The sequence below is a fragment of the Macadamia integrifolia genome, chromosome 9 (assembly GCF_013358625.1).
Source record: "Macadamia integrifolia cultivar HAES 741 chromosome 9, SCU_Mint_v3, whole genome shotgun sequence".
NCBI classification, from domain to species: Eukaryota; Viridiplantae; Streptophyta; class Magnoliopsida; order Proteales; family Proteaceae; genus Macadamia; species Macadamia integrifolia.
The window spans coordinates 23,188,414-23,200,592 of NC_056565.1; the positions used below are offsets into that span (position 1 = coordinate 23,188,414).

General features: G+C 40.1%; 1 protein-coding gene across 1 annotated transcript in view; it reads left to right on the top strand.

The window, feature by feature from the left end:
- The window catches only part of LOC122089151 (importin beta-like SAD2), a 33,642-nt gene that overhangs the window by 4,298 nt on the left and 17,165 nt on the right, over nt 1–12,179 (top strand). The window contains exons 10-15 of the mRNA XM_042658655.1: nt 35–215; nt 3,660–3,819; nt 3,940–3,981; nt 4,071–4,189; nt 4,302–4,500; nt 5,358–5,489. Of these exons, the coding sequence (XP_042514589.1) occupies nt 35–215; nt 3,660–3,819; nt 3,940–3,981; nt 4,071–4,189; nt 4,302–4,500; nt 5,358–5,489 (833 nt within the window). The remainder of the gene's footprint in view (nt 1–34; nt 216–3,659; nt 3,820–3,939; nt 3,982–4,070; nt 4,190–4,301; nt 4,501–5,357; nt 5,490–12,179) is intronic.

Sequence of the window (12,179 nt, forward strand, 5' to 3'; positions counted from 1 at the left end):
TGTTGACCTTTTTGTATATTATTTTTCAATCTAGATACGATGAGGCACCAGTGGAGTATAAACCATATCGACAAAAAGATGGTGCTCTTCTCGCTATTGGAGCATTGTGTGATAAATTGAAACAAACTGAACCTTACAAGTCTGAGCTTGAGCGCATGTTAGTGCAACATGTTTTTCCTGAATTTAGGAGTCCTGCAGGCCATCTTAGAGCCAAGGTTTGTTGCTTTTCCATTCCCTTTCATCTCTTTGTTCTCTTACTTTTGGCAAGATGTCTGTATTTTGAGTTTTAAATGTATGTTACCTTCTGTTCATTTGCTTGTAGTACTTGCTTTAACTGTTTGCGTCCTTCTCCCTTTTCCTGATAGATAAGATTGACAATTTATTTCTAAAAAATTGCCAGGGTATGGCCATAGAGTACAACAACAGGCTAAGCTAAGGTCCCCCGCCCCTTGTAGGAGGCATAGGCCATAGAAAATGTTCCTGACTAATGACCAAGGTTCAAGTACTCGTTTTGTTTTGGTGGTTTGAAAATCAGCGAAATACCGAAATTCTGTTGAAATAGTGTACTTTTTCCATTTGGGGGGAGGGGTTAATGGCCGAAATGGCCGAAATTAGCGAAATGATCAAGATGACCGGAAAATAGGGCATTTTTTGGACTGAAATGAGTGAAGTTTCAAAAATAAATGGCCAAAATGACTGAAATTTTGGCGGGATGACCAAAATTGTGTCTTTTTGTGTTTCGTAGGAAGTTTTGTTTCGGTAAAATAAAAAAACATCGAAATATCCGAAATCTCAATGAGATTTCGGCTCCCCCTGGCCATCTCATCTGCTAAAATTTAGTAGATCTCATTCTCCAAAGAAAAGCGAATCCCCCTTGAGAGCATGAAAACCTGGCTGTCCTAGTAAGAAAATGATATTGCCAAGATCCCTGTCTTACTTCCCAACCATTGGATAACCTGCCTTGAGTTAACCTTGCGATTGTTTTCATCCTCCATTAGTAAGAGATACTTCCAAATGTTGAATGTTAGGATTTTAAGTCACCAGTGATCGGATCTGCTATTCCAATGGAGGCCCAGAATTCTTGTCTATCCGCACCTTCATCATCTCTAAACACTCTCCATTGACCTAGATTACCATTGAGCTTCCATCTCTATTGAGTTTGTCTTTTTCTTGTACTCTTTTTTTTTTTTTTGGGGGGGGGGGGGAGGGTGGGGGATATATGCTAAATCTGATTCTGCCCCACACTAGAAGATGCCATTAGGATCCAATGTCCTGTAAAACATTCAATATAAATTCCATCAAAGATTTCCAAATTAGTAGCCTACCTAGCATTTCTTACCATTATGAACTTAATCATGAATAATCTAACGTATAGATCATCATAATGCGGTGCTTGGAATAGACCAGGTTTGAAAGAAAACTAGATAACTCGATATAACAATTCTGAAGAGCCTGAAATTCTAGTCAAATGAACATTACAAGAAGTAGATTGAGTCTGTAAATTATGATCTGAGTCTGATGGACGATTATGAGGTAATGAGAGTAATTCTGAGGTGAGGATTCTAAAAACCAGAAGACCAGAGATTTCAATGGCACAAATTTTATGCCTCTTAAACAGGAACTGAAACTGATATACAGTTGTGGGAAAGGAAAGAAATAAAAGAAAAGATGTGATCAAGATTCACCTCCAGGGATCCTACTGAATCACCACAGAGCAAAAGGCAAAAAGCCAGCTTTCATTCATTAAATTCGTGTGCTGGGCTGTAGCCCTCTTAAAGACTTATATAAAAGGATTTAAACATGATTCAATCCAAGTCTAGCTCCTCCAGCCAATACTTACCTTAGAGGTGGTCTTAAGTTCTTAATTGACTAGTATACCATAAAATAATGAAGAAAATAACTTGAAAGAAGGCTGAAATCGTAGGGACCTAATCCAGTCCAATTAAAACAATTCAATAACAATTAAAATAAATGAATAGGACTCTAACTAGACCCCACAACTTATGTAAATAATAAATTCCATATTCATACCTTCTACCCATATTTTAGGCCTATTACAATAAAAACCCAATGAACCAGGGGCCCAACATGTATAAAATCCAACCCAAGGCTTATTTCAACTAAAAAAAGCTCATTTTTGTGATTTATCTGCATCATATTGCCATCCTTGGAACAAAATATTGTTTCTTCTTCCTAATAATCATGATAGTGATCAGAAACGGGAATACTCAGCTTAAGATTTACCCTCTTGTCAAGAGATAATCATGGATCCTTGGGGAGGTTCCAGTTCAAATCAAGTGAGGACAAGAAATGGACTCAAACAGCCCTAGAGAAATCTCAACTGAATGATAAATGGATTCCCAGCTCATCATCTATATGAGGCAAACTTGATTGAAAATTCCTTTTCATCATTCTTTGAAGCCTATCACAAACGTTGACCTTTCCACACATTTCCTCTTTTTTTTTTTTTTTTGGCTGGGTTTGTTTTTGTTATCCAACTAAATCTTTAGTTATGGTTTCCAAGCTGAAGAATTTGATGAAGTTGGGTTTTATTCTACATCATTGATGCTAGGTGAAAGGCAGGTTGGTAGTTCATCACATGGATCCGTGGGAATTTCTTGTGTAAATCTGATTGCTGTTGTCTCACTATAAACCCTGGAACTGGGCTTTTAGAATTGCTTAAGGCATAGGCCTTGAGATGCGCCTCAGGGTGAGGTAACAGAAACACCATACTGCATTAAAAAGTGTGACTGCTGTATTATGAATTAAAGCTAAAACAAAACATGGAGGAACATTAGGTTTTCTTTTAGAAAAGACTGGAAATTAGGATTTGTAAAGAAAATGGCGGGACACCCAAGCAGCAAGACATTGACATGATATAGTTTAGATAAAAATTGAAGAAGAAATAAATAGCAACTAAAAGGACTGATAATTTTTCTCCTCTTATTCCAATAAAAAAACTGCATAATAAATCCATCAAGTTTGGAGATCTACTCCTCAGGAAATCCCTGAACAACACTTTATTTCAGTGCAGCAATCACTTCCCTACAAATTCAGTTCTCTTTTTAACTTCAAGAGAGATACCCGGGCTCTAATAACAAATTATAAGACACGAGCCCCAACATCTAATAGTTTAAAACTTTCATGATACTCTAGTGGCTATTTATCACTTGAAACACTGCCTCTAGAGATTAATAAACTATTAAAACTTATGTAGAAATTTAGTATTTGAACTTGCAAGACATTCCAACAATTAATGAACTCATAGATTTTCTTGGTTATAAGACAAATTACTCTTTACAGGATGCATGTATACCTCTACATATCTATTTATCCACAGGCCTGCTAATGAGGCTTACGCCTCATGTATTAGACAATGAAAATAATGGTATAATGCCTGAGCATTTGGAAACATTGTCCTGGTCATTCTTTTTCCTCTCTTTTTCTATAATTGGTTCTTCTATTTTTATAGCTTTTGGGGGGTTGGGGTGGGATAGGTATTTTGATTGCACTCACCTTCCAAGGTTCATGTGCACTGTCTTTCTTGCATTTTTTTATGGCGATGATCATTTTTCTTACTCTAGGCATACCCCTTTCTAATTTATTGCTACCAAATTGCCTTGACTTAATTCATCGTAAATTGCTTATCTGGAAATTAGGCAGCATGGGTTGCGGGACAGTATGCACACATCAACTTTGCAGACCAGAACAATTTCCGCAAAGCTTTACATAGTGTTGTTTCTGGCTTGCATGATCCTGAGCTTCCAGTCCGTGTTGATTCAGTCTTTGCATTACGCTCTTTTGTTGAATCCTGTAAAGGTATATGTAATCACAGTGTTGAGTCTATAATGTTATGTTTAATTCTGTGATATTTTCTTTTTTCTTGCTTATGTTTATATTGGGTGCATATAACAAAAATGATCCTTGTTTTCTGTTCAGATTTAAGTGAGATCCGCCCAATTCTTCCTCAATTACTTGATGGTATGTGGTTTTGACACATGATGCCTCTACTGATATTATAAGGTAACATTTATCCATTTTGTCTCATTAATGTTTGATGTCATCTACAGAGTTCTTTAAACTTATGAATGAGGTTGAGAATGAGGACCTCGTTTTCACGCTTGAGACCGTTGTGGATAAATTTGGGGAAGAGATGGCACCTTATGCTCTTGGATTATGTCAGAACCTGGTAAAATTTACTTTATTTTTTTTTTTCTTGGTTGCAATTTGTATGTTTAATTTTTGTCTTAGTTGTCTTATTGGGAGATCTTATTTCATTCATTTTTTCTTTCCCCAAATAGGCCGCTGCATTCTGGAAGTGCATAAATACTGCTGAAGCCGATGATGAGGCTGATGATCCAGGTGCACTGGCTGCAGTAGGTTGTTTGCGTGCTATCAGCACAATCCTCGAGTCTGTGAGCAGACTTCCGCATCTCTTTTTTCAGATTGAGCCTACTCTATTGCCTATAATGCGTAGGATGTTGAGTAGTGATGGGCAAGGTATTATTCTCTTTATTTCAGGGAGACTTTTATATTTTCTGAAATTCTTTTAATGCTTTCTAATCCTTGAGTTTTCTTTTCATAGTGCTTTACTATGTTAAGTTGCATGCATCATGTCAGCATATTTGAAATTCATTATTATATTTACAAGTAATGGAGAACTATTATTGTCTAGTGTTAAGTCACATGCATACCAGCCACATTGTAACCTCAATGGTTTGTAGTCCATGAATTCTTCATCCTTGAGGCCAAAGGTTCTAGGCTTAGTAGAGCCAAAGCAAAGGAATAAAGTCACATGCATGTTTGAAATCCATCATTAATATTTCCTAGTAGCTGTGAACATGTTTAGTATGCATTTGACTAATTGTAGGTTGGTGAATATGTTAAGTTTCATATTTTGGGTGTATTTTTGGCTCCATGTTAGATTGATTGAACTTGATAAGCATGGAGACTTAGTATAGGTTTGACACAGAGTAGAGAAACTTTGATTTGTAATGGGCTGCCTTACCTTGAAAAAAAAAAAAAAAAAAAAAAACCACTTTGATTATCATTTATAGATTCTACTAATTACTTTGGTTGACATTATATGTTGGTGTTATTTTATTGGATGTGTTACCAATTATTAATTTTTTTTGGATATGATACTAAAACTCATTTTGAGGATGGTTTTTGCTTCCGGTTTACTTGCGTATCTGACCCCAGCCTGTGGGGCACTCCACCAATGACTGTCTCAAAATATTTGTAATTCCCTACAATGCATAGTATATTAGGCTCAAAATAGTGGGTCATTCAGGTGCACTTCTTTTACTTCTTAGCAACACCAATGCCCAACTCTGATGTCTTTTTTCCCCCTACAGAGGTTTTTGAGGAAGTTCTGGAAATTGTGTCATATATGACATTTTTCTCTCCAACAATTTCTATGGATATGTGGAGTCTTTGGCCTTTAATGATGGAAGCATTGACAGATTGGGCTATAGATTTCTTTCCAAGTAAGTTGCATGGAGTCATTTGGTTATAGCTTTGCTTAAATTAACACTGTCTAACTAAATATTTATGATTTGCATCTTTCGAATTTTGATTGTTATGACTTCCATGCAACTGTTGTGTTGGTTGTTGTGTTAACACTCTTTATTTGAAAGTTTACATTAGTTTGTTTTGTCTTATTCCCTTGATTCTTTTTGGACAGGATGCATTTGTTTGAAGCTAATATCTTTTTTTTTTTTGGATGAATAAAATAATTCATTACTAGGAGAAGAAGAATATACATAGGAAAAAAGAGGTGTGGGGGGGGGGGAGAGGAGATCACTCAAGGACAAGCCTCAACAAAAAGGACAATCCGAAAGGGGACTTAGCTTGCCAAAAACAGCCCAAGCAGCAAAAGAAAAGGGGAACATAGGCTAAATACTGGGGGAGGGGGATACAAAATGGTGGAGGGAAGGCCCCAAGAGACAACAATGAGTTTGTTCCTTGGGGAATCCCATGCAGGTCTAGGACGAGGAGAAGCAATCTTGAAGCGGACGTCAAAATAGATGACTTTCCAAATCTTGCCAAAGGTACGAGAGTTGGGAATCCATCTTCGAAGATTCTGCTCCATCCATACATGGTTGATAGTCGCACAGAAAGCAAGTCTTCTAGCAATGTCACATATAGAGGAACCTACAAAGGTCATGTCCATCCAAATCCATTCTCTGCAAAGGGGGAGGGGTCTCCTTCTCGAGGGCCAATAGCTGGTTAGGACATTTTTCCAAACGATGAAGGAAAAAGTGCAGGAGAAGAAGAGGTGATCAACATCCTTTGTTGAATTCCAACAAAGGTAGCAAGACGATGGCACCTGAATATGTCAATAGATGAGGAAGGACTGTGTGGGGAGGCAATTGGACATGGCAGATGGTAGTCAGGCTGTAAGGCTATGGCGAGGGATGTGGCCTTTAAACCAGATGATTTTGAGCCAAGGAATGGTGGGACCAGAAGATTGGACAAGGTTCTAAGTGGAGGTAGAGGTAAACTTCCCGGTAGGGCAGGGGAGTCAAGATATAGTGTCCTCTCTTCCATGATGGCCCATGGGAGAGGAGGTATGGAAGACCAAATGTCAGATAGGGGGGGATGGGGTGACACTAGGTATCATTCAAAATAATGGAGGAGACTAGTTCATTTCACTCCAAACCAGAGGAGTAGATGATTCTGGGGCTAAGCACAATGTAGAATACTCGTAGGATGCCAGGGATAGAGCCAAAGATTGGTGTTAGATCCATTTTTGATGGAGATCGAGATTGGTCTCAAGGAAATAGGGTGAGCATGGAGGATATTGCGCCAGACCCAGGAGGCATCAATGGAAGGGGAGACAGTCCAGATTGAGTCATTCTTAAGGAGGTGAGAATAGACCTAGGCTACCCAAATACCACTATGCTGGAAGCATTTTTCTGGACGAGCTTGATAATGCCCGCAGAATTGACATCCTTGATTCTTCTAAGCCCAATGCATCCTTTAGAAGAAATTTTGGAAGTCAGGATATTAGGGTTAGAGAGGATGAAGATGAAGAGAAGAGAGGTAGGGAAAAGGAGAGACGTTGAGAGAAGAGGGAAATAGAAAAGGGAGAAAAACGTGAGTGAGTTCTCTTCTCACCTCACCTATATTAGATTCAAATAATACTTTAGTAAATTACATATTCCTCCCTAAGGGAGGTGAAAGAGAAATAAAATAAATTATATAAAAGGACAATTTAACATAAGACAATACCTAATATACCCCTAATACATATATTCTAACACTCCCCTTCAAGCTGGAGAATAAATGTTATACATTCCCAGCTTGCATAAGAGGGTACTGAACTGGTGAGGAATGAGTCCTTTGGTGAAGACGTCTGCCAGTTGGTCTCCTGTCCTCACAAAGGATGTGCAGATATTACCGGAATCAATCTTCTCTTTAATGAAATGTCGGTTTACAATGTGCTTTGTTTTATCATGTTGCATTGGGTTGTGAGCAATGCTTATTGTTGCTTTGTTGTCACAGTAGAGTCTTATAGGCCCCTCAGTGTCATATCCCAACTCGAGAACTAGCCGACGCAGCCAAGTGAGCTCACAAGCAGATGAGCCATTGCTCTGTACTCAGCCTCTGCACTGGATCTAGCTACAATCTGTTGTTTTTTGCTACTCCATGTGACCAGGTTACCACTCACGAATGTGCAATAACCAAATGTAGATCTTCTATCATAAATGGATCCAGCCTAATCAGGATCGGAATAGCCTTTTGTCCTCAAGTGATTGTTCTTGGCATACAAAAGGCATTTTCCTAGAGAGGACTTCAAGTATTTGAGGATACGGTACACAACATATAAGTGCCCACTCTTGGGTGCATGCATAAACTGGCTCACTACTCCCACTGCTTCAGAAATGTCTGGGTGAGTCAGAGATAGATAAATCAACTTCCCCACTAGCCTCTGGAATTTCCTTGCATCAATAAAGGAAGGGCTACAATCCTCTCCAAGCTTATAATTCTGCTCAATAAGAGAACTTGCTGGTTTACAACCCAGCATTCCTGTTTCCTTCAACAGATCTAGAACAAATTTTCTCTAGCATACATTGATTCCCTTCTTAGACCTTGACACTTCAATACTCAAGAAATATTTCAAGTGTCCTAGATCCTTGATTTCAAATTGTTTATTCAAATAAGCTTTCAGCCTAGTTATCTCTTCATTGTTGTCTCCAGTTACCACAATATCATCAACATACACAATCAGTGTTGTGATGGTGCCATTACGCCTCCGGGTAAATAATGTGTGGTCTGCTTGATTATGAGAATATCTATTTTTCAGAATGGCTTGTCTGAACCTCTCAAACCAAGCCTTTGACAACTGCTTCAGACCATAAAGTGCCTTCTTTAGGAGACACCTTACCATCGGTTACTGGAAAGTTGAAACCAGGAAGGGGCTGCATATACACTTCCTCCTCTAAATCTCCATGAAAGAAGGCATTCTTCACATCTGACTGATATAAGGGCCAATCTCTGTTTGCTGCCATAGATAAAAGAACTCTCATAGAGTTATGTTTGGCCACAGGAGCGAAGGTCTCCAGATAATCAATTCCATACACCTGACTGTACCCTTTGGCCACCAATACTGCCTTATACCTCTCAATAGCACCATCTGATCGGTACTTGATTTTATAGACCCATCTACATCCAACTGGGATTAAGGTCAACTAGTTTCTAGGTACAGTTCTTCTCAAGAGCCATTATTTCATCTGACATGGCTTGTTCCCACTTAGGGTGTGACATAGCCTTAGTAATAGTTTTGGGAATGGAAGCAGAAGAAAGAGCAGCTGTAAAAGCAACACCTGTAGGAGAGAGAGCATTATAGGAGACAAACTGGGCTATAGGATTAGTACAAGCTCTCTTACCCCTACGAACAGCAATAGGAAGATCCAAATGAGGAGAGGAGATGTTACCTGACTGAGGAAGGGGAAGCTCAGGATGTAGATTGAAAGAGGACTCTTGGTAGGTCTTCTTTCTTCTTGTGTACACAATAACAGATGCCTTCTCTGTACAAGGTTCATCCACAGTAGCAACATCATCCACCTCTTTATTTTTATCAATATTAAAGGGAAAGGGAGTAAGAGGCAATGGGCTAAGAAATGGAATTGTGTCAGCAGCCTTTTCAATTTCATTTCCATTCTCCCCCTGAAGAGGATGCTGATGAGGTGCAAAGTGAAGGATAGACTCAAGAAAGGTGACATTTTTGGAAAGAAATCACCTGCGAGATGAAGGGTGATAAAACTTGTAGCCTTTGGTGGTGGAAGAATACCCAAGGAAGAGGCATTTTAGAGCCTTGGGATCAAGTTTGGTGCGGGAGGATTTGCTAACATGTTCATAACAAACACAACCAAACACCTTGGGAGGAAGAGTGAAAGCAGAAGACTAAGGAGATAAGAGTGCAATTGGGTTTTGAGACCCAAGAATTTTGGTAGGTATGCAATTGATGAGGAAAGCCGCAGCAAGAACAACTTCAGACCAAAAGGTTTTGGGAACATGCATACCAAATAAAAGACTTCTACCAACTTCTTACAAATGACAATTTTTCCTCAGCTACCCCATTTTGTTGGGGTGTATCAACACAAGCAAGCTGATGGATAATACCATTGTCAGTAAAAAAATCTTGTAGACCACCATACATGTACTTCCTCCCCTTTATCAGACTTAACAATTTTGATCCTGGTTTCAAATTGGGTATGGACCATTTGATAGAAATTTTTGAAGGCATCATAAATATCACTCTTATGCTTCATAAGAATGGTCTAAGTACAACAAGAAAAATCATCCACAAACGAAACAAAATAACGATGGCCAAACAGGGAGGTAGTGGGACAAGGTCCCCAAACATCAGTATGCACAATATGAAAAGGAACAATAGATCTATTACCATGATAGGGATAAGATGAACGACAATGTTTAGCAAAAATACATGGTTCACAATGAAATACATGAGAAAGAAAAAGATGTAAACAAATGAGGTAACTGTTTCCTTTTAACATCAAAAGATGGATGTCCTAAACGCTGATGCCAAAGCATCACACAGTCTATAGAACTATCATCACTACTGCCACATACATAGGATTGTGGTGTAGGCAAAAAAGGCAACTGCGGCTCAAGACGGTATAGGCCGCCCTCCTCACATCCACTACCAATAATCCTCTTTGTCCCCAAATCCTGAAAAAAGCAATGAAAAGGAAAAAATTTGATGCAACAATTCAAGGTTTTAGTTTAAGTGCTCACAGAGAATAGGTTCAAGGTAAGGTTAGGAACATGAAGAACAAAAGCAAGTGAAATGGAAGAGGTAATGGGAATATTGCCTTTACCAGAAATAGAGGAGAAAGTACCATCGGCTACCCGGACCTTATCCTTACCAGAGCAAATGGAGTAGGAGTCATAGTAATGGGACGTACCAGTCATGTGGTCAGTGGCACCAGAGTCGATGATCCATGACGGAGCTATGGAAGGTGTAGAGGTGGTGACATGTAGAGCAAAAGCTGAGGCATCCTGTGAGGTAGACGGGCTATCAAGCTGAGATATGAACCAGCGAAGCACTGTAATATCATCCCTAGAGAAGGAGCTGATATCTGTCTGTGCGGGGCCTTTAGAATCAGTCTCCGTTATAGTAGCATGGGTTGTAGCCCCTCCTCTACAACCACCACATGTGCCAGTAGATCCACCACGTGCACTAGGACGGCCATGAAGGACCCAACATCTCTCTCGAGTATGGCCATGTGTCCCACAATGATCACACTGTAGTCTATCCCTGTCATCGCCACAAGAGGGCCCTTGACCTCGGTCCATGGCACCTTTCCTGGTTTCCTCACTCAGGAGGTAGCTACACACCTCATCAAGTGTAGGTAGGGGTGATCGGCCCAAAATCTGTATCCGACTCTGCTCATATTCTAACTTCAGCCCACCTAGAAGAATCAGTACACACTCTTTTTCAAGAGATCTATAGACCTTGGCTTCATCATCAGGATTGGTCAAAGGAAGATCTCGGTAATGATCATACTCCTCCCAGAGTCCTATAATAGTATTATAGTAGTTAGAAATGGCCTTAGTCCCCTGCTTCATGGAGAGAGCTTGCTGAAGAAGTTGGTAGACCTTCACAGAGTTACCTTCCATGTCATAGGTCCTAGAGACACTATCCCAAATATCCTTGGCAGTTTCCTTCCTTATAAATCTCCGACCTATCTCAGGTTTCATGGAGAAGAGTAGCCAAGTCATAACAGTAGAGTTTGCAGTCTCCCATTTCTGGTACCCTGGGTTTGCGACAACGGGAGCCTTGATAGCCCCAGTAATATATCCTAGCTTCCCTCTACTCCGTAGGGACAACTTCACAGAGTGACTAATGCAAGTAGTTGGTACTATCCAACTTCACAAGAGAAATCCGGGTGTTAGGATTGTCAAAGACAATTGAACTGGGGTTGGTACTACTCGTGTCACACCCCGTTCACACTGAACCGGAGCGGTGACCGAGTTAACACCGGTTAACCCAAACCTGCCAGGATCATCAGATACTGTATTCCACCACAGCATACACACACTAACATAAGTTCATCAGATCAGCGGAAGACTAAGTTTTACCTGTGAATAAATCCCATATACTTGATACCCGAATTGTGATACAATAATTATATACATTTGGGCCCGAAGGCATGATATATACACAAAAAGAATATGATTCAAATACCAAGTATATACAGGAAATCATCAAAACCATCAGAGTACACAGCTCGGCTCGGTTTCAAGGCTGGAGCTCAGCTCGGCATCAGGGGTTGTGTCCAGCTCGGCATCACATAGAAGAGCTCAGCTCGGCCTCGGAAGTGGAGCTCAGCACGGCCTCCAAGGTGGAGCTCAGCTCGGCCTCAGAACTGCTGTCCCGCAGCACAGCTCTCGCACAAGCAGTCAACGCCGTGCTCTAACTCCTCAGGGGTCCACCAGTCCTCTTCAGGAAACTCGACTGTGGGACCCACCCCATGCTCCTCAGATGTATGACCTGCAAAATCATCTAAAAAGGGGGTGCACACGTGGGATGAGCTCACTAGCCCAGTAAGTAGAAAGGTGGACCACACACAACAGTCCACACATCACAACACATCATATGCACTACATGCCATGCTATACATTTTAAATCACATCCACCTAAGCAA